Source organism: Camelus bactrianus, chromosome 27, assembly GCF_048773025.1.
Source record: "Camelus bactrianus isolate YW-2024 breed Bactrian camel chromosome 27, ASM4877302v1, whole genome shotgun sequence".
NCBI classification, from domain to species: domain Eukaryota; kingdom Metazoa; phylum Chordata; class Mammalia; order Artiodactyla; family Camelidae; genus Camelus; species Camelus bactrianus.
This window is the reverse complement of record NC_133565.1, coordinates 26,651,990-26,677,666: the sequence shown is the minus strand read 5'-3', so window position 1 is coordinate 26,677,666 and position 25,677 is coordinate 26,651,990. Positions and strand designations below refer to the sequence as shown.

The window sequence follows — 25,677 nt, the reverse complement described above, 5'->3', positions numbered from 1 at the left end:
CTACAATTACATAGCAAATACTAATGAAGATGCCCCTGGTTCTATGAAGAAAAGACAAAACATTACTTTGTATTTTTGTGTCTTTTATGGTTTATCTTCCCTATTGGGCTGTGAGTTTCATGAAAACAAGGATCATGTGTGATTCCTGTGGGTAACCACAGTCCCATAACAGTCTTGGGTACAGAACATTTCCAGTGAATATTTGCTAGAAGATGCACCATACATATTTGCTTAAGGAATGGTTGAAGGAGTCTTCCACATTAGCTCATTGGCTTGTAATTCTGAGGTTTTTACAGTCCATCACAACATGTACTTCCCTTTTTGTTTTTAAATTGCAGTAAATCAACACAGTACACATGCATTTTTTTCTTTGTAAGAAAAGGCTTCTATTATTTTTTTTAGGTAGGGCATCCCCACAACCAGACCCCCTCACTCCCAAAGTGAACCCTAGCTCTCACATAAGATCCAGGAGTTTCCACAGTTTGGACTCCAGTACCACTTTTCCTAGAGTACTTGATGCCCTTGCAGGCCTCCTCTGGCTATTATTAACAGATTTGTTAATCATTGGAAAGGGGATATGCCTTTGTGCTGCTAAAAGAAGGAAGCAGAACGTCTGTTTTCCACTAAAGTCTCCTGACTGGGGTTTGTTATGCCCAGTCTGAGTTGGCCTGGAACTTGGCCGGCTGCAGACACCATTCAGGCTCTGGCCGCCGTGGGGTAGGGCCAAGGACCGGGCGAAGGAGGCTGGACAGCAGGGTCAGCGCTACGAGATGCTGCGCGCTCTGGAACCGCTAGGTGCCAAAGCGCGGGAGATGCCGTGGTTTGTACAAGGCTGCTCCGCGCTAATCAGGTGAGGCCCGGAGGTTCGCATCTGCAGATCCCTCTCTGGGTGTACTGTCTCTGGATCTCCTTCTTAGCTCCGAAGAGGCGGTTCCAGTGGTCAGGTAGCTTGGCAACTGGGTTTAGCACTTGTCATCGCTGGGAACTGGGGGGGGGGGGGGGGGGGGGCGCGGTGGGCGGGTTCCCAATCCTTTGAGGTCTTGCTCAGGACTACATTTCCCAAAAGGCTCCGCGGTGATTGAAGGCTCTATTAGCCTATGGACGGGGAAGATGTCTCGTCATAGACACTGAAAAGCCAATGGAAAGAGGACGGGGGCGGTGTTTTCCGGCGGCTGGCTGTCGAGCCCAGAGTCCCACCTGTGTCCCCACAGCCCTGTCACGAATCCCGGCCGGGTTCTGGGAGGGACCGCCAAGGCGTTGCGGGCCCGGTGCGGCCCGGCGGTGGAGGACTCACTTCGTGCTCCATCTCCGGCTGGGCCCGGGGAGGTGAGTGATCCGGGGAGGGAGACTGCGGCTGCAGCCGGGTCGCTGCTGAGGGGAATGGATGGGGCTCGCCCGCCGCCCCGAAGTCGTCTCTGCCTGGTCCCCGCGCTCGCCTTTCGGAACCCGCGAGTCTTGCTGACGAGTGAGGAGAGGTAGCTGCAGTTTTCTCTGCCAGCGTCGGGATAGCTCATCCTCTTAATCAATGTTTTGTGGGTTTTTGGTTTTTTTTTTTTTTTTTTCTTTTTTTTGCTCTTGGATGGTGGTCCCCGGCGACCCTCTGACCGCTGCACCCAGATTAGGGCCTGTCGGCCCTACCTCTGCGGTCATGTTCCTATTAATAAACCCAGTGAACAAACTGGTGCTTCCCACAATGGCACTTAGTCACAGCACCTCAGCTCTCTAGGGCCTTTGAGGTCACCTGTACGGGGACAAGAGACGGTGGGAAACCGGGCTTCTCTAACCCTGGCTAAGAACTATCCCCTCAACCCCTACCCTGCCCCGCATCCCGCATCCCGCAATCTCCTGAAGGTGGGCCCTGCTCTTGTGTTTTATAATGAATGTAGAAATAAAATGTATGCTCAAAACTCGTTACAGGTTTCACTTCCTAACATTATCTTTGTTCGTTAAGATTTTAAGCCAGAGATGAAATGTATTCCTACGCTTTTTAAGTTCTTGAAAACTCAGTACTTTATAAGTGACCCATAGCAATGTCTGTAAATACATCAATGTTTCCATGAAAAGTGTGTGTATTCTAGTAGTACCCAGGTGCTTTGATGGGTGAGACAAAAGATATGAAAGTAAAATTTCCTCACCACAATCTGGTCCATCCTCCATTGAAATGCAGAATTCTTTGTAGCAGGTTCAGCTGGCTGACTTGGGTTGGTTTCTATTGGAAACTCTTAAAGTGGGAAAACAAACAAACATTATCTTATATTTCTTTGTGACTCCTAGTGCCTTAGAACATATTGATTGCTGAATAAATTACTGATTCATCCAGTAACCTGACCCTTTCCCCCCAAATAATTTTTTCATGAGACTGATGTCAATTTTATTAATGTGTTAATGATTGTTTTCAACACCCAGGAAATTTTTTTGTGCTTATCCGCATTGAATTTCACTTAATTTTACAGCTTATCCGTGTTGTTTTCTAAAAACCTTCTCTTTTTAAGTTCCATTTCTGACTGCATTAAACCTTGAAATAGAATGGTACTGGGGCAGGTCCCTTAGGGCTTCTGCATAGTATGTCCCTTGAGGTTGACACCAAATCTACAAGCCAGGAAAAGTCAGCTGTTCTCATAACTAATATGTGTATAACTAAGGAAGTAGTTTCCTATAGCTAAGAAAGATGTAGGTGGAGAGAATCCAAAGCTTTCCAAAAATCGAGTTATACCTGCACACTCTCTGCTCTGTTTATCTTGTCCATCATAGACAATTTGTTCCTCAAAAAGTTAATGTCTCCAAAAGACTGAGGGTTCTGTAGATGTATCTGGGAGGTCCAGGCCTTGCTTTGTGTTGAGAAAGTTAGCCCAGGGAAAAATTATGTAAAAATAGAATAAGAAAAGCAACCCTTCTGTGGTTGACAGCATTTACTTCAGAGCTCTTCAGGTCAAGTGGGTTTTGTTTGGGTATCCTAGTGGTCGTAGTGGCTGTCTTTTTGTTTTGAGGTAATGGTGAGAATATCAAGAGAGCTACTGATGTATACTGCGATCTCTTGCTTTAGGAACTGATGACCCTCAATGATGTGGCTGGGGACTTCAGGGAAGAGTGAGTTACCTGGACACTGCTTTGAGAGTCCTCTTCAAGGATACCACCCGGCACGGTTAGAAGAGTGGGCTCTCAAAGGGTAAGGATGCTATTCTCCTTTAGATTTAAGGCAGATATTTTGAGAAGGCCCAGGTCTGAATACTCTCTAGGGATGGTGGTCTGTTAGAGCTCCAGATGTCTGTGGGAGTAGTTGCCTCCCTGGCAGAAAAAGAATGACTTCCATTTTTATGGCAATTTGTGGTTTGCAGATTTCTTTGCTATCTCACCGTAACCCTTTGATGTATGTATTTTTCATCCCTCTTTTCCATCTCAGGACCCTGAGACTCAAAGTTAAGTGGCAGAGGTGAGAGTCCAACCAGGTCTTTGTGGAAAAGGGAGAGGTCTCCCCATAGTTTTTTTTTTTTTTTCTGTCACTTAAAAAAAAAAACCTCCAGTGCTCTTTCTAAAATCCAATGGCTACCCCTTCTCTTTGCTTTAACTTCATATCCATTACACAACGAATATATACTCATTGAAGAAAAAGATAAGCAAAATGAAAATAAAAGTCATCTATCCCACTACTGAAGTTATGATCTTTCCAGCCATTTTCTTAAGTATATATACAATTAAAAAAAGAAAAAAATTGGGATCACACTGCATATTCAGTTGTATGTCTTACTTTCTTATATGTTGTATTGTGAATATTTTGACGACAATAAGTATCTTTCTGTACATTACTTAAAATAACCACTTTGTATTTTGTTGTATGAAATACAGTCATTTACATTAAACCACTTATGTGACCATATTTTGACCACTTTTTACCTATAAAGTGGCAATTTCATATGGCTCAATTAAATGTAATTATTTCCTTGTTGAGGGATTTTTAGGTCATTTCAAATTTTCATCAGTATTGTGATGAATATCTCTTAGCTAATTGCCTTTTTAGGAGGAGGGAGGGAATTAGGTTTTTATTTATTTTATCTTTAGTGGAGGTACAGGGAATTGAACCCAGGACTTTGTGCATGCTAGGCACACACTCTACCACTGAGCTATACCCTTTCCCCGCTAACTGCCTTTTTAAAAGTCTTATTTATTGAAGAGCAATTAGTTAATAATTAGTATGTCTTCTGCATAACTTTTTTTTTTTTTTTACTTTTTTTCATTTCCTTAGAATTCCCAGAATTAGAATTGCTGGGCCAGACAATACAGACAATAGTTACATTGCTAAGGTATTTGGTATTTTTGCCAAATGCCTTCTGAAAAGATTGAATCAATGTATTTATTCCTGTGAGCATTATATGAAAGTGTCCATTTCTTCATATTCTATCACAGCAGGTATTATAATGTAAGAGTCCAGGTAAAGTAATAGCGATGGCTAACATTTATTGAGGACTTATCTCTTCCTCCTCATGACAACTTTGTAAGGTAGGTCCTATCATTGTCCCTATTTTATAGATGAATACACTGAGACACGGTTTAAGTAACTTTTCTGAGGTCACATGGCTAGTAAGGCAGGGTTGGGATTCAAACCCAGGCAATATAACTCTTGAGTTTGCACTCTACCTCTCCACTAAATTGCCTTGATCGCCTAAGTGTATCATTGTTTTAATTTGAATTTCTTTTCTTAATGGTGAGGTTAAAAGTTTTTCATATATTTATACACTGCTTGTGTATTTTTCTTTTGTGAGTTGCCTATTCATGTCCTTTTAAAAAAATTTTTTTTCTTATAAGTGTTTGTCTTTTTCCCATGGCTGTATTGACTGCTGCCCTTCTGGGAAAATTTAAAAGCCAAATATTACAGTTATAGTTAACTTCCTTGATTCTTTCTAAGGGTGAGGTCATGGTAGCTTGCTTTCTGATAAAATTATCTCTCCACATGGGTTTAGCCTTGTGCCTTCAGAGATGAGTTATTGTGCTTATTCTAGAGTTTCAATCACCCGTCTGATTTTTTTTTTTCAATGGGAGGGAAAGGGCTTTTTCTCAGCCTTGTGGGGAGATCACCCTGTTTTAATCACTTCATCATGGCTGCCCATTTAATGAGACCAAACACACATTAGATTTTCCCTGGGTGTTCTCCTCTGTCTAGGGAAAGAGGAGGGCTTGCATTTTGCTCTGGGCTTGTGTGGTTGGCTCAAATTAACATACTGTGTTCACTTTCCTTATAGGATTTCTAGACCAAGTGTAATCTCCCAGCTGGAGCAGAAAGAAGAGCCATGGGTCCTGCCACTCCAAAATTTTGAAGCGAGGAAGATCCTAAGGGAAAGTCACACAGGTGAGATGTGTTACCCAGTGGGCAGAAATCCAGTATTTCAGCCCTTGTTTAGATGAGGAATTTGGAATCCTGCCCTAGACTTTCGTTATTACTATTAGAAGTTTAAATTTGACTTCTTGGGCACTCAGTAGTTGACCAAAGAAAGTCCTCATTTTAAGTAAACATTCCACTTTTGTCTAAACTCTGACATCTTTGAGAGGTGTTGCCTAATTTTGACACTATGTAGTACACTCTTGAAGGACATCGAGGTCACCTCAAGATTCATCTGAGCGTCTAAAAATAAAAAGGGTTTGGAATTCATGTTTTCTGTTACCTCAATGATCTTCAGTAAACTTTTCACAAAATCAAATTAAATGTGGTCTGTTGCAAAAACACTAAATTTAATCTTTCTTGCTGCTTTCTGATGATCTTTCCTGATAACTGATAACTTTATTCTCTGTGACTTCTGTTTATTTTTCAGACTTTAAGAATCAGGTGGTAAAACTTGATCAGGACATTCCTGAAACAACAGAACCATGTGGAACATCCTCAGAAAGGGCCAATAAAGATATTTCTCATACTCCTAGTTGGGGAGACAACTGGGAGGGGGGTCTTGAATTAGAAGGGGAGCATGGAACCCTCCCAGGAGAGGGCCGGCAGGAGCCCTTTTCACAGGAGAAGGAATTAAACAAGCTCCTGGAAGGATATATAGGAAAGAAGCCTGTGTGTACAGAATGTGGAAAAAGCTTTAACCAGAGTTCCTATCTCATAAGACACCTAAGAACTCATACTGGTGAGAGGCCTTACAAATGCATCGAGTGTGGGAAAGGCTTCAAGCAGAGTTCAGACCTTGTCACCCACCGAAGAACGCACACAGGAGAGAAACCCTACCAATGTAATGGGTGTGAGAAAAAATTCAGCGACAGCTCAACACTCATCAAACATCAGAGAACCCACACGGGTGAGAGACCCTATGAGTGCCCGGAGTGCGGGAAGACTTTTGGACGGAAGCCACACCTCATAATGCACCAAAGAACCCACACAGGAGAGAAGCCCTACACTTGCCTCGAATGTCATAAAAGCTTTAGTCGTAGCTCCAATTTCATCACCCACCAGAGGACCCACACAGGAGTGAAGCCTTACAGGTGTCAAGACTGTGGGGAGAGTTTCAGCCAGAGCTCGGATTTGATTAAGCACCAGCGAACCCACACAGGAGAACGGCCCTTTAAATGCCCGGAGTGCGGGAAGGGCTTTAGAGATAGTTCTCACTTTGTAGCTCACATGGGCACTCACTCAGGAGAAAGGCCGTTCACTTGTCCTTACTGCCACAAAAGCTTCAGTCAGAGCTCACATCTGGTCACGCACCAGAGGACACACACAGGCGAGAGGCCTTTTAAGTGCGACAGCTGTGGGAAAGGATTTGCCGACAGCTCGGCCCTCGTTAAGCACCAGCGGATCCACACAGGAGAAAGGCCCTATAAATGTGGCGAGTGTGGGAAGAGCTTCAATCAGAGCTCCCACTTCATCACCCACCAACGAATCCACCTAGGAGACAGACCCTATTGCTGCCCTGAGTGTGGCAGAACCTTCAATCAGCGTTCCCACTTTCTCACACACCAGAGAACACATACAGGAGAAAAACCTTTTCACTGTAGTAAATGTGACAAGAGCTTCCGTCAGAAAGCACATCTTTTATGCCATCAAAACACCCATTTGATCTAAGAAGTGATCTTTAGTGGGTCTGCTGCTCCCTTCTAAATTTCTACAGCTATTACTTTTAAGTTCTCCAAATAGAGAAAACCCGAACCTGGGCATCAGCGGCTCATGTTGGGCCCCGATCTGTTCCCTCTTTTTCCATGCTTTTACTGGCGAGGATAAGCCTATAGGGTCCAAATAATGTTCTGAATACAAAGGGTATTCCTTTTTTAGTAGTTTTGACTGACTCTGAGACAGAAAAATGTGTTTAATGATTGATGCCTGGTTACTAAAAGTGAAATGAGATAAATGTAGTCACATGATCATTATTAATGGTTAACATTTGAGATCTTAATACAGAGCCCTTAATGTAATACTGGGCCCTTAAAAGACACTCAGTCCAAGGTTGGTTGCTTTTATCAGTTTTATTACCAAGAAATTTATTAGTGCAACCCCACAAGCCCAGAACTTGCAAGAAATAAGATTGGAAGTAGAAGATTTGGGGTGTGAACACATAAATGTAATGAAACAGAAAACACTCTCTTATTCCAGTGCTATGCAGGCAGTAGTCACCAGATGTCTCATTGCCATGACAAGGCAGAATTACCGTAGAGGATGTCTGCGGTCTTGTGACTCAGAGGCTGAAAGAATTTCCGAAGCTCCTTGTACAGCAGTCTATGAGGTACTGTCACTGAAAGTTTGCTGCCATCTGAGGCATAGAAAGTATCCTGTGATGGACAAGCCTCAGGGCCCCAGAAGAGGACAGTAAAATTGTGGAAGCAAAATTGCTGAGAACGTTAAACGGTACTGCAGGGATTCTTTCTGGCCTTTAGCTGAAGGAAATAACTCTTGATTTCTAATTAGCTGGGTCATTGGCCCTTAAGTTTTAAGTTAGTGCAACTCTGATCCTTTTAGGGTCACTCATTTTATGCACTATATTTAATTGAAATATAGTCCTATATTTAATTGAAAAAATTGAGGGAAGGCAGTGTGTTGGAAGGGACACTGACTTCATGAGAAGAGGTGTTTGAGTCCTGGCTCTGACACTTAATTGGCCTGACTTTCACCTTCTCTCAGGCCCTACCTTACCTACCTCACAAGGTTGTTGTGAGGATCTAATACACACCTGCACACGCACACATGCATGCACACACTCAAGCACTTTGTTGTTAAACTATAAAGTGTAACATCTCTAAAGTTTAATGTTACAGTTTTGTTGCTAATGTCTTTTTTCTGAGGAACTCTGGCTAGTATTTCTCCAGGTGTCCCGTTTTCTCTCATATTGAGGGACTTATTTTTTTACCTATTGAAAACCTAGGGCCTTAAAATGCTAATTGACTCATTATGAGTCACACAGTTAATAGAAGAGCCAGAATTTGTCTGCTGGTCTCTTCTTCAGCAGCATAGAACAGACCAGCTCTAGGATATGTTAGAGTGTCTGAGACACCGCAGGACTGGAGGGCCCATATTACATCCACTAGACCACTCTGAATTTGGAAATGATGGAGGGATGTACCCAAAGTTCCCAACAGCTTTACAGGATCCTGTGCTGGGGTCCTTGATCCTCATGGAGTAAGGTGGGGTACTAACAGCAGATGTAAGTGGTTGAGGAGGGAGCTGGGAATTTAACACTCTACAGAGAAAAGTGGTAAACTGAGGGTTTTTTATTTCAGCCTTCCTATGTCAATACAGACTAAATTAATACATCAGCCTTGGAACACGAGTTCTCTTCCATTACGTAGAATGCTGAGTACTGTAGCTAATGGGGAATAGAACTCAGCTGATAACTAAACCCTTTCTTTAGATAATTGATCAGAAAAAAAAAATCTGGTTACAGCAGCACAGTAAATTCTTAAAATGGGAGCCCTGACCAGTAGCATTTTCATCACCTGGGAACCTGTTAGAAAGAGTCCCCACCCCAGAGTTACTGAACTGGAAACTCTAGAGGTGGGGCTTAGCAACATGTAGTTTAATAAGCCCTCCAGGTGGTTCTAATGCATGCTCAAGTCTGAGAATCACTGCTTTCAAAGGTATCTCTTCTACTAACGTGGCCATGATATGATTATTACTCCTAAAAGGTATTTGATAAAAAATATCAAATACTCCAGTTAACATTCACGTTTCCCTAGTTATACTTTTGGGGGGGGGGTGGATTTAGGTTTATTTATTTATTTCTAGAGGAGTTACTGGGAATTGAATCCAGGGCCTTGTGCATACTAAGCATGCACTCTACTCTCCCCCGCCTTTCCCCCCTCCTTTTGTTTTTCAGTTTGTTTGAGCCAAAATCCAAATAAGGTCTTTACATTTGATTGGTTGATATGTTCCTTGCAAGTCTTGATCTAAAGTCCTCCCTCTTCTCTCTCCTTTTCTTACCTCATTTGTTGGGAAAAAAAACCTTACTCTTTAAGTGTCTCCCACAGGTCTGTACCCTATAGGGTCCTTTAACATACTCCTCTATCCTCTAATGTCCTAATATTGGTAGTTGGATCTGTAAATAAGATCAGATTCAGATTGAGGGGGAGCACGAATACGCCATAGTGTTCTTATGTACTTGTATCAAGAGGTACCTGGTGGTTTTGTTGTTGTTTTGTCTCTTTACTTATGATGTTAGCAGCCTTTCATAGGCCCTTACTTCACTTGGGTGTGACAGGTGGTGATACAGCTGTCATTTCTTCTTTTATTAGCTGGAAAGCTTCTATAAAGAGAACTCCCCTAATCAACAATTTGGTTTCCCTGAGGCACAATTTGTATAGTACAGATCTGCATAATAGCACAGTAGCTACTTGATTAGAACTCTTTTGATTTTTTTAATATCACTATATAAATTTTGGCCTCCATGCCTTAGATTTCTAACCCTCTTCCAATGAGGTACTCTGCTCTGACAGGACGTGTATAAATGCATGAATCTCAGGTTAACTTTATTAATATCCCCTATCATTCTTCTCCTGCCTACTCCCCTCCAGTTTGTCTGGGTTCCCCAGAAAGCAGTGGGCTAAAGAGCTCAGTAAGTACTTGAGTGAGTCCTTCATCAGGAGTGAACTTGCTCAGTTGTCAGTTAATATTTCCTGATATGATCCAGGCCTGAAAACAGGAGAGGAAACTACATTCCTATTAGCTAGGAATGGTTTTACATCACTTTTATGGTCATATGAGAGTATACCTTCCTTTATCTTATCTACCCAAGGATTGTTCTAAATCAAATATGATCAGTATGTTAAATGACAGCAATAATTTATAAAAATCAGATGAGACGGTAAGGAAAAAGCCTGGCAGGCAGAGGTAAGAGGTAATTCATGTGCGATCCAGGGGTACCATCTCCCAGGGGTGGAAGTGTTTTGGATGGCCAGGGGCAACGATGTGGAATGAGAAAGTTCAGCGTTGAGTATGATCTTCCTCAGAAGTGACACTCTGAGAATTTCATACTGGATTAATGTGAAATGTCTTAGAAGAGTGTTCCACAAGAAGGAGCCAGTTAGAGGACATGGAGGGACACAAAAGTTGCATTATTAGCACAAGCAGGCATAACCCTAAACTGGACTAGGAATGCGACGTGGGCTCCTTGTTTGTGAGCGACCCTAGATCTTGGAGGCAGGGTGTGGAAGCATCACAGAATCAGGAATCAGAAGAGCCAGCCTCTAGTTTTGGTGTGGTTATTTACCAGCCGACTGTCTTTGGACAGGTCAGTTGATCACTCTAGGCTTCAGTCTATCTGTGAAGTCAGAAACAAAATCTTTGTCTCTAACGCTTTATGAATTTGGGGCTCTCACGGACCCCAGTACTGTCCATGTCGTGAGCAGGCTGTTCCACATGTGCACCTTCCTGCTCTGCGAGGATGAAGCAGGTGGCCCACAGCCTGGGTCCCTCTCCCTCCCACTCTGCAGCCCTCTCCAGCTTCTTGTAGGAGAGGGGAAACCTCACAGCTGCCTGCGGAGTTAGCATGGTGTCTCCAAACTAAAGACCTCCCCAGGCTCCGGCCCCTCCTCTCCCGACTTCCCAACAGCATTTAACAGACACGGGTTGCTGGCTTATAACATAAACTGAGTCTTTTTCTATCACCTTGTTTCTCATATTGTACCGGTGTGCCTATCTTATAAGCTGTGAACTCTTAAGGGACGATGTGTGACTTGCTTTGTGGCTCTGCCACCTGCTCCCCACCAAGCTCTGCAGCCATGAGCAGGGAGCACTTAAATGGTATTGGTGAGAGTCAAGGTAACTGACTTTCCATGTTCCCTTGTTTCTACCCTGTGACTGGGCCATTAGCTTCTTTTACATGCTCTATACTGCTTCTCTCTCTCACTTCAAAATCCACATCATCACCAAGCCCTATCACCTTTGCCTCTCAGATTCCTCTCAACCCCATCTGTCAACCTCTCCATCTCCACCGCCGCTCTCTCATCCCAGAAGACCACCATCTCTTGTCTGGATTTCTGCAGTGGACTCCTAACTGATCTAGATTTTATTTTTACTCTAATTTCTTCTCACTGAAGCAAAAGTGATCTTCTAAAATCCTGAATCTACTTACATACTTAAAGCCAGTAGCTTCCCATTGCTTTAGGATAAAGACTGAAATCTTTAACGAGACCTATAAGGCCTGCCTTGGTTTGACCCATCCTCCAGTCTCTTCTGGTATCACCTTGCCCCTCACTCACTGTGCTTCAGCCCACTTGCTTTCTCTGTTCCTTGATCACACCAAGGTCATGCACACCTCAGAGCCTTGGTACTAACTGTGCCCTCTGCCCAGAATGTTCCTCATCCAGATCTTTGCTTAGACTCCGATTTGTCAACCAGGTTTCAGCCTAACTCTCACCTCCTAACAGAGACCTTCCCTGCCTATCCCATCCAAATTAATCCTCCTCCCCAACAGTCACTCTCTATCACATTATCCTCTTTTATTTTCATCGAAGTCCTTACACCTGTCTGATATTTTCTTGTTTACTTATTTATTTTGGTCAAATCCATGATAGGAGGGAGCCACTTCTCCTATTTCCCATTCATTTCCTGGTACCTAAAACAGTGCCTGGCATGTAGTAGGTGCTCAGTAAATGCTCATTGGATGAATTAATGAATGCATACTCACAGGCAAGGAACTCATGCTGGAAAAGCAGCAGTGTGAGACAAAGCTGGACAGGTGAGTGAGAGTCACACCAAGAAGGTTAGTTGCCAAACTGAGGAGTTTGAATGTTATTCTCTGGGGAATAGAGTGTCACTGCTGGTTTTCCAGTAGAGGAGAGGCATGATCAGCATTTGAGGAAGTTTGATTTGGCAGCTGTGTTAAGTCATATTCCAGAGAAAAAAACCGAAGGCATTGATGTAACAGTGTCTGGCCCATAGTAAGCCTCCAATAAGTGATTGTCATCACCAAGTACCATGGCAGGCACTGGGGGATACAGAACAAAAAGGCAATATCATTAAACTTTCTGTCTACTTCACAATAATTCTTCCTAGATCCTATTGTCACATTCCTTCCCCTACCCCTTTTGTCACACTTCCATTAATATGTAGTTATTCTCAGAGCTATCACATCTAGGCCCTTTTAATCGGGCTTCCTACCACCAGTCTGCCTCTAGCCTAGGTTCCTCTCTGCCCCTTGTTTCCTGTATTTTGTTGGTGCCAAGTCACATAGCTTCTGCCTCCACACTATCTCTCTTTTTAATTGTAAAAGCACCACATGCTTTCTGTAAAATTCTCCAGAAAATACAGAAGTGCCCAAAGTGAAAAAATGGAAATACCTTGTCTCTTCCTCACTGCCTCCCCCAACCTCACTTCCCAGATACCAGCTCTGTAATAGCCCAGCGTGCCAAATCTCATTTCTAGCTCCTCTTTTCCATCCCCACTGCCATCATCTGAACGAAAGGGATGGTTTTCCATCTGTTCTCTTTGACTTTTTCCTTTAGTTCAGCTCAACAGACATTTACTGAGTGCTTCCTATATACACATGGAGTCCTACATTAGACCATGGAGGTATAAAGACAAAACAGTGAAAGAGGTCCCCATTTAAGAGCTGTTGAACTTTGGGCAAGTTACTTACTCTCTCTGACCCTTATTTCCTTATCTGTAAAATGAGGTTAAGCTCAGTACCTTCTTCATAGGTTGGGTGAGGATTAATGAGATGACACATAGAAAACTGCATAGTAACTGGTACATTGTATCTGCTCTATAAATGTCAATGACAACAATGATAATGATGATAAGCTTGCGTTGGAGGAGTTTATAATTTAATGGAGAGACTTGAAAGAATAGGAATTATCTAGGTGAAGAAAAAAATGGGAAAATATTTTTTGGAAAAGAGGAGATGAGCAGTTTAATTGAAATTAAAAGTTAGAGGTAGAGATTTGGGAGACTGAAAGAGAAGAGCTGGTTCTCATCCTCTAAGAATATTTCTCAAAGTGTGAGCCAGGGACCACCTGCATTAGTTCTATCTGGGGTGCTTGTTTAAAACGCAGACTTGGTGCCCACCCCAGGCCAAACTGATAAATTCACACAGTGGAACCATTGAACACATCAGGAAAAATGAACAAACTACAGTTATGTGCATTAACACAGATAAGCCTCACAAACTCAATACTGAGCACAAAAAATAAGACACAGAAAATACTTATAGCTAGGGCCAAAATACAGTAAAGATTAAAACATGCAAAGCCAAATACTGTATTGCTTAAGCAGTAAGGATACACACAAAACGGCAATGAAAAGCACAGGATTTATCAGCATATAATTCAGGGTAGAGGTTAACTGGAATGGGGAAGAGGATGCTGAGTTTCTATTTCTTAAGCTGGGTGCTGAGCCCACAGGTTTTCTTTTTATTACAATTCTTTAAATTAATATGCATTATTTAGATACTTTTTACTTACAAGATACTTCACAAGGGAAAAAAAAGCAAATAGGAAAACAGAATACTCTTCCAGAGACTGCCCTTTTCCACTTAAATCTCATAGAATTGAGTTATACTAAGAAAAAAAGAAAGGAAAAAACAAACAACAACAACAACAAAAAACCAATCCAAATGCCTGGGTCTGAACAGACACCAGGCCAATCCCCTCTATTCTTTCTTAATCACAGCTCACACTTTCTCATTTTTCCTTCCATTAAAAAATAAACCCTCCCTTTATCAGTTAGTGCAGATAGATGTCTGGAAGATTACAGGCCCACCCTCCTAAAACAGCCAAACGAGGACCCCTGTCTGAAGGGAGGATGCCCTGCCACATTAATAATGCTTTTGAGAACATCCTTTTTTTTTTTTTGTCTCAGGGAAAATATTTCCACAGGGTGTGAACAGTTTTACAGCTCTTGTTGCTTGCTGCCAAATCATTTTCCAAGAGAACTGTATCAATTTACAATGCTACCAGCAATAAATGACTACCAGTTTCACCACACCCTCATCCTCGAAAAACTGTTTTGCTAATTTAATAAACATGATTCCTACATATTGTTTTAATTTGCATTTCTTTGATTATCAGTGAAGTTGAACACTTCTTCATATGTTAGCTTCTTTATTTCTTCTGTTGTTTGTCATTTTTGTACATAAGGGATAAGATCACAATCAAAGAACTTGACTATTTGACTTAGAGGAAGTCAGTTTTTTCCTGCTCACTTCCCTTCCCCTCCTTGCAATATTACTTTTTTACTTCATGAGTTATACATGTTCATTTTAGAAACATCAGAAAATATAATTAAGCAAACAAGAAAAGCAAAATCACCTATTAACCTACCTTCCAGAGATAACCACTACTGTTCATTGTATATCCTTTTAAGCTTTTTTTCTCCAACAAAAATATTTACAAACATATCATCTAACCTTTCTGAGCCTGTTTCATCATTTATAAAATGGGAATACATGTCTCTCAAGTTAATTAAATGAGCTGGTGTATGTGAAAGTGATTTATAAAGTACAGGATGTTATATAAATGCAAGTTGGTTTTTATGACATAAAATACCCTTTACTCTGCCAAACAGAATGATGACACTTTGTTCCCTGAATGTAGCCTGCCCTCTCCAGTACATTCTTCTTTCTAGAATGACTTTCTGCCTCAATTCTTCCAACTAAATCAATATCCACTATAGTTTTAAAATATTCAATATGTAAGATATACAAAATGTGTAGAGTAATGCAAAGAACAACCACATATCTACACAGCTTAAGAAATAAAATTCTCAAAAAAAAAAATAGATTTTACCAATACACTTAAAGTTTCCTGTGAACCCCTCCCCAGTTATAGCCCCTCTCCAACCCATATTCCACTCTCCTGAATTTGGCATTTCTCACTCCTATGCCTTTGTATTTATTTATGTATGCTCTTTCTTTCTTTATATATATTTATATGGCAATATTGATATACATCCCTAAGCAATGTATAGTATTGGTTTGTATAAACTTGTTTAAATTGCAAATGAATGGATATCAATGTAAGTATTCTGTACTCCCCTCCTTCCAATATTATGTTTGTGAGATTCATCCATGTTGGTACCTGTACTTAATTAATTTCCTTGCTTTAATATTCAGTATATAATTATACCACAATGCATCTGTTTTCCTGATGATAGCCATTTAGATCATTTCTGGGTTTGCTGTCACAGGTATTTCTGTGATGAACATTTTGGTACGTCTCCTTGTGTACACGTGTAGGAGTTTCTCCGGGCATACGAAACTAGAAGTGGAATTCTCAAGTCACAGAGTGAATCGTTAGCTAGATATTGCCAAATTATTCTCCAGAGTGGTTGTACTAATTCCCATTCTCATCAGAAGTGTATAAATATTCCCTTTACTATTCTTTCCCATCAACCTTTAGTTTTCTCAGATTAAAAAAAAATTCCTATCTGTTGGGTGTGAAATAACATCTTGTTGTGGCTTTAATCTGCATTTCCCTGATTAGTAGGGAGGCTGAACAACTTTCACAAGTTTGTTGGTTGTGTTGCCTCTTTAGTGAATTCTATGTTCATAAAGTACCTATCCTTTAAAACCCCTTTAAAACACTCCTTCTCCAGGAAATATTTCCAGGCCTCCTCCATCAGGCAGGTGGGATCTCCTTTGGGTCTCTATAATCCTTTCTGTATCCTGGGTTTCATTCATTTTTTATTTCATCTTATACTGTCGTTTGTGTACTTGTCTAAAGGGCAGGAACTATGTTTAACTCAACTTTATGACCTTGTTAGTAGTACCTAGTACAAAGTAAATATTTCATAAATCTTTATTGAGTCAAATCATACTCCTTCCCTGCTTATATAATCTGAAGTAGTTTCCTATTGTCTACAGGAGAGAGTTGAATCTCCGTAGTGTAGAATTTAAGACCCTTACATGGTCTCTGGCATCAATTTTCCTTCTCCTGGTCTGACCCTGCCTTCTGCCCCAGATACTAGATTCTTTGTTCTCAGTGAGGTCCCAGTACTCAGATGTTTGGCTTCTTTCCTTGCAGTCAGGATGGCAGGTTGATCCCACCTGTTTTAGCCACCCATCAGATTATTTAAGAGAAAATCTTGGGATCCTGAAGTGATAAGCTTGTTTTTACTACTAAGCAGGGAATTTGCCATGAATCTGTCATTTATGTACTTAGAGTACATACATTTCTTAACCCAGGTGACTTGGATTCAGCTGAAGGAATCCCAAAGCACTTAATTTCAACACCTTAGCATGGAGTCTAGACCTGGACACAGCCTGTCCTACCTCTTCAGAGTCAGAGGCATATCACAGTCTGTAAATACATGCCCAACCCCACATTGTATCTCCCCAAATGATTCAATTTAATTCAGTAAACACTTATTATATACCTATTACATCTAGGCCCATTCCAAGGTGCCAGGGATACAGGTATAAACACAATTTTCTCAATGAGCACATAGAGTAGTTGAGGGAGACATACATAGTTTCAATACAAAGAAGAATATGGGAGCCACAGAAGGGCTATCTTGAGAATCAAGGAAGACTTCCTGGAGGAGATGTCACTCAGGGGAGTTGGTGTATGAATGAGTAGATGAATACAGGGCATGAGCTTGAAATTAAGCTTTCTTTAAGCTTCACATGTGAATTCTGCCACATAAGACACTCTGATACATGGGGTGCTGCCAGTGATTCCACTGAACTGAACAACATGATTGGTACTTACTTACAGTTTAGACAACCCATCTCTGTATTGTGAGGAGGTGGTTAGAATTTGGCCATTTTCCTACCAGACTGGACATGAGTTAGCTAACTGACTGGTGTCTTAGGGAGGAACAGGGCTACATACGTGTGTGTCTGTCCCATTTTTTTTTTTCTGTGATAGTTTACATAGCTTTGAAATCTCACAGTAATCTACATAACCCTGTTCTGGCAAACAGATGGTACTAGAAATTCCCCAGTTTGCCTGTGATCTCCCGAGAGGCCCTGGAAGATTTCCACACTCTACTTCTGGAGGAGCCCATAGGAAAGTGGCATTGCACAAATGATGTGAGCATTCTGCCATCTGAATACCAATCTTACAGAGAATGAGGGATGACAAAGGAAGAGGGCATTTAAAAATCCCTCACAGCAAAAGTGTCTGCCCATTCCCCAACCAGCAACCCAGGTACCAGAGGAAAGAGGAGGGCACATCCTCTGCAAGAATGGGGCGTCTTTCCAAAGAGGTTCTACTTGGACTTTCTGAAGCTTTGTGTGGCTTTTGCTGTCTGAGAAGGCTGGAGTGAAGCGAGCTAGGAAGTAAGAAGGGCAAATACACACATGCACAAGACCACACACCATACATTTTCACAATTTCCTGACTTCGTTTACAGTTTCCCCAACTTGTGCTCTTTCTCACCCTTTCCACTGGTCTTCCCTAGAAGCCTTGCTTAAATAACACCTTTTCTAGGAAATCTTATATCTTCCAGTAAAAATCAACTGTTCTCTATTCTGTGCTCCCTGATCTCTGTCTTGATGTCTGAAAGCTCCGTGGGGGTGCTTCGTTATGACTGTGCATCATGTTCTTTGGCAGATGAGGCCTCATAAATCTTTCAACTCAGCTCACTACCATGGACAAGGATTGGCACGTCAGCATACAGTAGTGTTCACATACATGGGCTTTGGGTCCAATGCAATTTGAATCCTAGCTATGTCACTCATTAGGTATGTAATCTTTGGAAAAGTTAATCTTTTGGAGTCTCAGTTTCCTCATCCTTAAATTGAAGAGTTCTAGTGCAATTGACCCTAGAAAAATTCTCAGGTTAATCTTCATGTGATTTATAGTTGGCCCTCAGGATCCGTGGTTTCTCGGCATCTGTGGATTCAACCAACCACCGACCATGTAGATCTGTGGTATTTGCTATTGAAAAATATCCACATATAAGTGGACCCATGCAGTTCAAACCCATATTGTTCAAGGGTCAGCTGTACATCCTGCCTTAACAACCTGTTGGGAAGATCAAAAAGGTAATACATATCAAACATTTAAAACTGGATCTGGAGGACACTCATTACAAGTTAGCCATCGCTGCTAGTAACCCACTGTCATCCTTGTAGATATGTAAGAGGCATGCCGCGAGGGAACCCTGCCTGTGCAGGCTTGTCTCAGGATCCAGGCCCGGGAAGCAGTCTGGCGTTCATTGCCATTTACTTCGCTTTTCTTCATACTTTGATCTGGCTACCTCCTGAGCTCATGTGTGTCACCTAATGGGCCCTTATATTGTCCTTTGCCTGTAGCCTTCAGACTGCTAATGCCTTGTGGTTTATTCTAACCCCAGCCCTTGGAAACCAATGCCCCACTCTATTCTGGGCTGACTTTCTGGCTTCCTCCTGCAACTTCTGAGTCTCTGTTGTCAGCTGTCCCTAGATCAGGACATGAGTGTTGAGAAATGTTTGTTGAACAGTTCCCAGAGGCAATTAGACATGTTCAAGAAGTGAATGAACATCTTTTCACTGATAAGCTGTCTATAAACTGTGAGCTGGTGTTGAATGGTGATATACCAGAAATTTTAGAATCTGAAGGACCTAGGCTTGATTCTTAATTCTGAATCTTATGACCTTGAGCAAAATACCTGACCTTTTTGTGCCTGTTTCCTCATTTATAAAATGAGAATAATAGTATTTTCCTCACAGGTTTATTATGAAGATTAAATGAGACAATAAGTATAAAGCACCTAGCATGTTCTGGAACATGGTAAACAATTGGTAAATGGCTGCAATTATGAACATAGTTTAAAAATTTGTCTTCTTTCTGAACAACCATGAGGTTGAAGAAGTATCAAAATTTAGAATACCTGGCAGGAGCTATGCTCAGACACAAGGTCCAGAACATATGAATACCTGAAGTGCAAGACAAAATAGGTTTTCTTCAAATGAAGAGGTAAAGGAGAGTTAAACAGTTAAACACTTAAAGTTTAATAAAGATGAAAACTGGCTCTTAACAGACTCACTTCATGGTATCCTGTAATTTGCTGTGTGTTGTCTCTTTTGTTCTAGATCTAGCCTTTTAGTTTACTTTGTTTAGTCTGCAGGAAGACAGAGAAATAAGATCCAAGATTGCATAGATCAAATAGAGTGCTTACTTCATTACTGGCTACATCTGCTCAAAAGACTCGTTGAATATATGAAGACAGTCCTGTCAGAAAGGAGCTGGGAGCCCAGCTAGCTCATAGTGTTTTTTAATGCAAAATCTTATCATCATTTGGTGACATTACCTGTGAACCTCCTTATGCACCTCCCCACACACTCAAATGTCCTAGGGCATATGTATTGGTTTCTATTTTTTTTTTTCAATCAGGCAGATTTATTTATTCATTTAAAATTGAAGTAGAGTTGATTTACAATGTTGTGTTAATTTCTGGTGTACAGCATAGTGATTCATTTATACATATACATATTCTTTTTCCTTATAGGCCATTACAAGTTATTGAATATAGTTCCCTGTTCTATACAGCAGGACCTTATTCATTTATGTTTATACATAGTTGTTAGTATCTACAAATCCCAAACTCCCAATTTATCCCTCCTTACCCCCTGGTAACCATAAGTTTGTTTTCTATGTCTGTGAATGTGTATTAGTTTTCTATTAAGTCTTAGCAAGCTTGACTGGATTCTTTGCTTAAGGTCTTACCAGGCCAAAGTAAAAATGTCCACTGAGCTAGGCTCTTATCTTGAGGATCTGGGGAAGAATCTGCTTCCAAGCTTCTTTAGGTTGTTAATAAAATCAAGTTTTCTCGCATCTGTAGATCTGAGGTCCCTGTTTCCTTGCTGGCTGTTAGTTGGGGGTCACTCTGCTCCTCAAGGCTGCTCTTAGGTCCTTTCCATGAGGCCCCCTCCATCTTTAAATCTGACATTGGCCCACTGAATCCCTCCTGTGCTTTGAGTCTCTTTGACTTCTTCTGCTACCAGCTAAAGAAACTCTACTTTTTTTCCCTCTGAATTTATTATTATTATTATTTTTGGAGGTACTGGGGATTGAACCCAGGACCTCGTGCATGCTAAGCATTCTAGCTCTGAAAGTTTTCTGACCTTTTCTGAGAAATTAGTTAAATTCACACATTGGCAAGCAATGACAGTTATGTTACTTTCCCATCTAATTCTCTACCTGGTAGCTGGCTAGTGTCTTTAAATACTGATGGTAAGGCTATCCTGATTTCAGAAGTATTGAAATGTGAAAAAAAACTTGGGACTTACTTTGAAGACATATGGTTTATAAGTGCTATGGGAAGTAAATGAGGAAGTAATTAATTTTGCTTAGGGAGGAGGTGACATTTAAGTTGAATCTGGAGAGTTAAGTAGAAGTTTCCCAGGCAGATAAGAGGCGAAAAGTTATCCCAGGCCAAGAGAAACCTCTATTATTGTGCTTATCTGAAGCTATTTTGTGAATATTTCTCCACTCTCATGAGTCTGTAAATTCCTTGAGGTTATGAACCAATTCTATCTCCAAAATAACACTTTAGCTCATTAGTTTCCCATTTTATTATTTATTTATTTATTTCATATTTACTAACTTTATTCATATTTATAGTTCTGATAAGATAGTATTTTGAGTAGCTCATTGTAGAAAACTTGGTAAAAACGAAGAGGCAAATAAATCCTACACAAATCCACTGTAATTCCACATTTGGAGAAACCACTGTTAATATATTGATGTACATGCTTCAAGCCTTTTTTCTATTCATATGTACATCTATATCTATCTACCTATACTTTTAAAGCAAAAGTAGTATCACAATATATTTATTCATTCATGATGTTATTTCATTTAACTATCATATTAAAAATACTGATCATTATTTGCCTACCCAGCCTCCTGTTGAAGGAAATAATGCCAGCTCACAGTTTTCTGTTCTTAATTGGCTGACCTCCTGATCCCAGCTAACTGATTTAAAAGATTGGTATCTGATCCAAGGACAGCCCACCTGTAGGCAATCAGAGACTGACTCATGGGGTGAAACATGAGCTGGGCCAATCAGATGCCACTGGATTATGGGATTGAGCAACTGATATTATCCTCAAGGGAGCTGATGGTGTAAAGATGCAATGGCCTTGCATCAAACAGAAGCCAGAGTTGTGAGGGAGCAGAAAAAATTAGAATGGAGGAACGGAGGATTGTCAAAGAGAGGAGGGTATAGCAGACCTGTGGAGGAGCAGAGATGCCTGGAGGGACAGAGCCATGCCTTCAAGCTTCTGTTAGTCCTGTTTTTTCTTGCTCCAGTTCCAATCCATATATATCTTTATTGTAAGTGCCTCCCTTCCAGTCTTTTTTCCTCTAGGGGGAAAAAAAAGTGGGTCTCAATTCCTTGTAGCCAGTCAAGCCTGACCAGAACCACAAATCATCACTGTTATGGCTGTATAGCATTCCATTATGTGGTGGTGCCATCACCTATTAAAATAACGACAACAACAATAACAACAAAAAACAAAACAAAAAAACCAAATGACAAGCATTTAAGACATTTCCAATGAGCATATTTATCACTAATTTCTGCACATTAAAAAAAACTTTGTTATGATATATTATAAGAAGTGAAATTCCTTGCTTGAAGGATAGCTGCATAATGCAAAATTGGACTTCAGAAAGATTGTATCAATTTACAACCCAACCAGTCATGGGAATGGTTGCTTTTCCACCCTTCTGCCAATAGTATCAATTAGAAAACAAAACAAAATAAAACAAAACAAAACAAAACATTGCTACTCTGATGCCAGTTATGACCTTAATGTGCATTTCTCTAAATCTTGTGTTGAATGACCAGGCATGTGGGTTATGTCATTAGATGGACCTAGGTTTGAGTTGCAGCTCTGCCTCTTGCTCTGTGGCTTCAGGTGAATTACTTAGTTCTCCATTCTTTCATCTGTAAATTGGAGATAATAATAGTTCTTTGTAGGATTATCATAAGGCTCAGATGAGAAAATAAATACAAAATATTGAGTCCAGTAAAGCCTCAGTACATTTCAGTTATTATAGTTATGAAGAATAACTTAATTTGTGACCACCAGATAAAGCTATGTGAGATATCTGAAACTCAATGGGATATTAACTTAAATACTTTTTAGAATTGTATGGTCCTAGGAATAAGATAGAATGCAAGAGCCCATTAGGTTCATAACCTTTATGATTAGAGAGAAAATACATTTATATATGCGAACTTCATCCAGTACAATTTATTTTAGAATTAAAATAAAAACATATATACATATCTTAAAAGCCAAGAAATATAAAATAAAACCAAAAGATACACTGCAGATTTCTAAGAGTAGTCAGGGGATGAGGTAATGAGGTAACTAATATATGACATAATTTAAAAAGGAACCCCTAATGACAGTTGGCACAGTGAGGAGAATGGCTCTGAAAGTCTGCAGCTCCAGGACTTATGTTTGGTAGAAACCTCTGATCAAAAGTAATCTTAATTAACTAGGTTGGAAACTGTCTTTCTTAGCAGCTCTGTGTCTTTCAACTCAGAGAAGCTTCAGAATTAAGCACAGAAAGGCTTAACAGGGTAAAAACTATGGGATTAATATGTTGAGGTTTAGAAGAAATATGTGCATATTTTACATTTTATACACTTGCAATGTTTAAGAGAATTTTTAAATGGGAGTGGTTTTTTTTAAAATAGATTTTCAAATATCTCACTTTAATATTTTGAAGTTGGAGTGGATAAGCTGAAAATTGCTAGAGCAAAAAGCCTAGAGTCAGGTTGTGAAGGGGCTTATTTGGCATGCTAAGGAAATTGGGCCACATCCTGAAGGGAGTATTAGGAAAAAATTATAAAAGGGAGAAACACAACCGCACTTGCATTTTAGAAAAAATATGCAGGTGACTGTAGGTAGTTAGTTAACAGAAGGGAGAATAGAGATGATGGCAATCCAAACAGTGTAATCACAGTGAAGACAGGGACTAAAGCAAGAAACCATAAATGATACCGATTGCATGTAGGGCATAAGGCAAGGAATGTGGTGTGTCCCACCTGCGAACTGAGCACTTCCATTAATAGAAAATATAATAGGATCAGGGTCATTGTTGGACACGTTAAGTTTAAAGTATCTGTGGAATTCATAGGTTAAACTGTCCATTACATAGCTGAAAATAATGAGTTGGGGCTTCTAGAAAGTCTGTTCTGGGATATACATTTAGGGCTGTTCAGTAGTTTAAGGTGAACGTTGAGAAAGTTATTCAGAAAGAGTGAGCAAAGAAAAAATGAAAGAGGACTGGGAACAGAATTTCGTTGAATACCAATGTTTTAAGGGTAGGCTACAGGCTGCAGGGGGAAGAGGCATCCCTAAAAGGGGTAGAGTCCCCTAAAGAAGAACTTGCAAAGAGTACTGGCAGGGAGTCTAAGGGAAGGAAGTTTGGACAAACACAATTCTCCTGCTTTAGCATCCACTTCTCAAATACTAGAGGGTGGGGTGCGGTTAAGCAGTTCAAATCTGGCGACTTCTGGCGAGTCTGGGAGAGGACTGAGGCCAGAATGCCAGACTGCCAGACTGTTTGGTCCCTTTCGGCAATTTGGGTCCCGCTTGTGTCCACAAGATCAACTGGGTCACTTCAAAGGAGGCCTTTCTCGAGTTCTTTGGTGCAGAAGAGTTTAGCTAGGCAGCCAGGGGAAGGAAAGGTGCCCACGTTTTTTATTTCAAGCTATCGACACTGTCGGCCTTTTTGTCCGAGATGTAGATGGGGCGGCGGCCGGGAAGGGCGAGGCTCCAGAGCAGGGGAGGGCCTTTTCCGTCGAGCCGCGGTGACAGCGAGTAAGGCTGGCGGGCAGGCTCCGCCTTCTTCCTTCCGCCTCCAGAGGGCGTTGCGGGCACAGGGCGGGGCCAGGGCGTGGTCGGGAGGCTCAGGCCCCGCCTCCTTTCGCCAGCTCCTGTCGGCGCGGCAGGGCGGGGCCGCTGGGGCGGGGCCTGCGGGTGGGGCCGGCGGCGTGGGGCGGGGCCCCAGGGACCAAGGCAGCCCGCGCACTCTGCAGGAGTTGCAGCCGCCACCGCCCGCGCCTCCAAGGTCTCGCCGCTTCCTGAGCAGAGACCCGGGCTCGGCCGCCATGTCCGCCACGGACGAGGTTGACGGACTGGGCGTGGCTCGGCCACACTATGGCTGTGAGTGTGGGCTCCGCGGCGCGGGGGTCTCGGGGCCAGGCTCGCTGCTTCCGAGGCGCCGTTTTCCCGGGGGCTCGCGGGGCGGGTGGGGCAGGGCGGCTGTGGGCCGCGAGGACCCGGAAGAGCCGGTCCGGCGAGGTGGCGGGCGACGAGGCCCCCGGCCCGCGCCCCTTCGGTCCCTGAGGCAGCCGGGAGGACCCAGGCGGCCTCTCCGCCTAATGCCGGGCGCTGCAGTCGGAGGGCCCCACCCAGCGCCTCCCGTCTCCGGGAGGCTTGACCGAAATTGGGGAGATGGCCTAGGGTGAGGTGGCAGGAGGACGGTGCAGGGCGTGTCCCGGGGACCGGAGACCGGAGACGCGGGCTCTGCTCCGGCTTCATGGGAAGGTGCTGCCCTAGAGCCGCCTGCGAGGTGTACCCAGGGTCCAGATTTGCCCGGGCCCCAGGCTAGCTGAGAGGTGCGGCCCTGGGCAGGTCACTTCAGCTTTCTGAGCTTAGTTCCCTCGTCAGGATTTCAAAAGTGAGAAAAAAAAGAAGCAAAACCAAACCCAAACCTTTGACTTCCTCATTTTCCCGAATCTTTTATTTTGTAACTATCCCTGGGACATTACTGAACTGCAGGCGAGATCGTTACCCCTGGCCAAAAAAGTTTTTTGGGATCTTGAGGTTTTAGATTTTATTTTATATTCTGCGAATAATGTTCTGTTTTTAAGTTAATTTCACTCAACAGTTATACGTCAGGTGTTGTGTCACATTTGTGACATTAAAGATGGATAAGACCAGGCCCTGCCTTCAAAGAACGTTTAATCAGAGAGGCAGGTGTACAATCTAGTGATAATAAAGATAAAGGTGCCCATGAACTAACTAGGCATAAACAGTAATGTGGGCGAGGAGGAGAGGCTTGGGGAAGGCAGTAAGAACACAGGTAGGGCATTTGAACAGAGAGCCTTGCAGGATGCTGTGTAGTTTGACAGGGGTAAGGGACTTGACATGAATAGTAAGAGCTTGGATTAAGGAATTGAAGAATAGGAGAGCACTATGTGTGTTGGAAACTGAGTGGTGCAGAGTGCCCAGTGCTGGGAGGGAGGCTAGGGAGAGGGAGAAGAGTTTCCACAAGTAGTTGGGGCTAAATTGGGAAAGGCATTGAATGCCATCCCCAGGA

At 42.0% G+C, this 25,677-nt stretch overlaps 2 protein-coding genes across 5 annotated transcripts in view; both read left to right on the top strand.

Moving 5' to 3' along the window:
- Positions 1-632: 632 nt before the first annotated feature.
- Positions 633-14,439, top strand: ZNF774 (zinc finger protein 774). 4 transcript variants are annotated; one of them, XM_074353993.1, is made up of 5 exons: positions 634-850; positions 1,212-1,326; positions 3,044-3,166; positions 5,235-5,341; positions 5,802-14,439. In XM_074353993.1, exons 3-5 carry the CDS (start codon positions 3,060-3,062, stop codon positions 7,040-7,042), a joined length of 1,455 nt encoding a protein of 484 aa, XP_074210094.1. In that variant the 5' UTR covers positions 634-850; positions 1,212-1,326; positions 3,044-3,059; the 3' UTR covers positions 7,043-14,439. The 4 variants fall into 4 exon arrangements, with proteins under 4 accessions (XP_045372696.1, XP_074210094.1, XP_074210093.1 ...); XM_074353992.1 differs by having other exon boundaries at positions 1,067-1,326; XM_045516740.2 differs by lacking the exon at positions 1,212-1,326 and having other exon boundaries at positions 633-850.
- Positions 14,440-24,350: 9,911 nt separating this feature from the next.
- Positions 24,351-25,677, top strand: part of IQGAP1 (IQ motif containing GTPase activating protein 1) — a 90,772-nt gene continuing 89,445 nt past the window's right edge. The window contains exon 1 of the mRNA XM_074354185.1: positions 24,351-24,518. Within this exon, the coding sequence (XP_074210286.1) occupies positions 24,464-24,518 (55 nt within the window). The 5' untranslated portion in view covers positions 24,351-24,463. The remainder of the gene's footprint in view (positions 24,519-25,677) is intronic.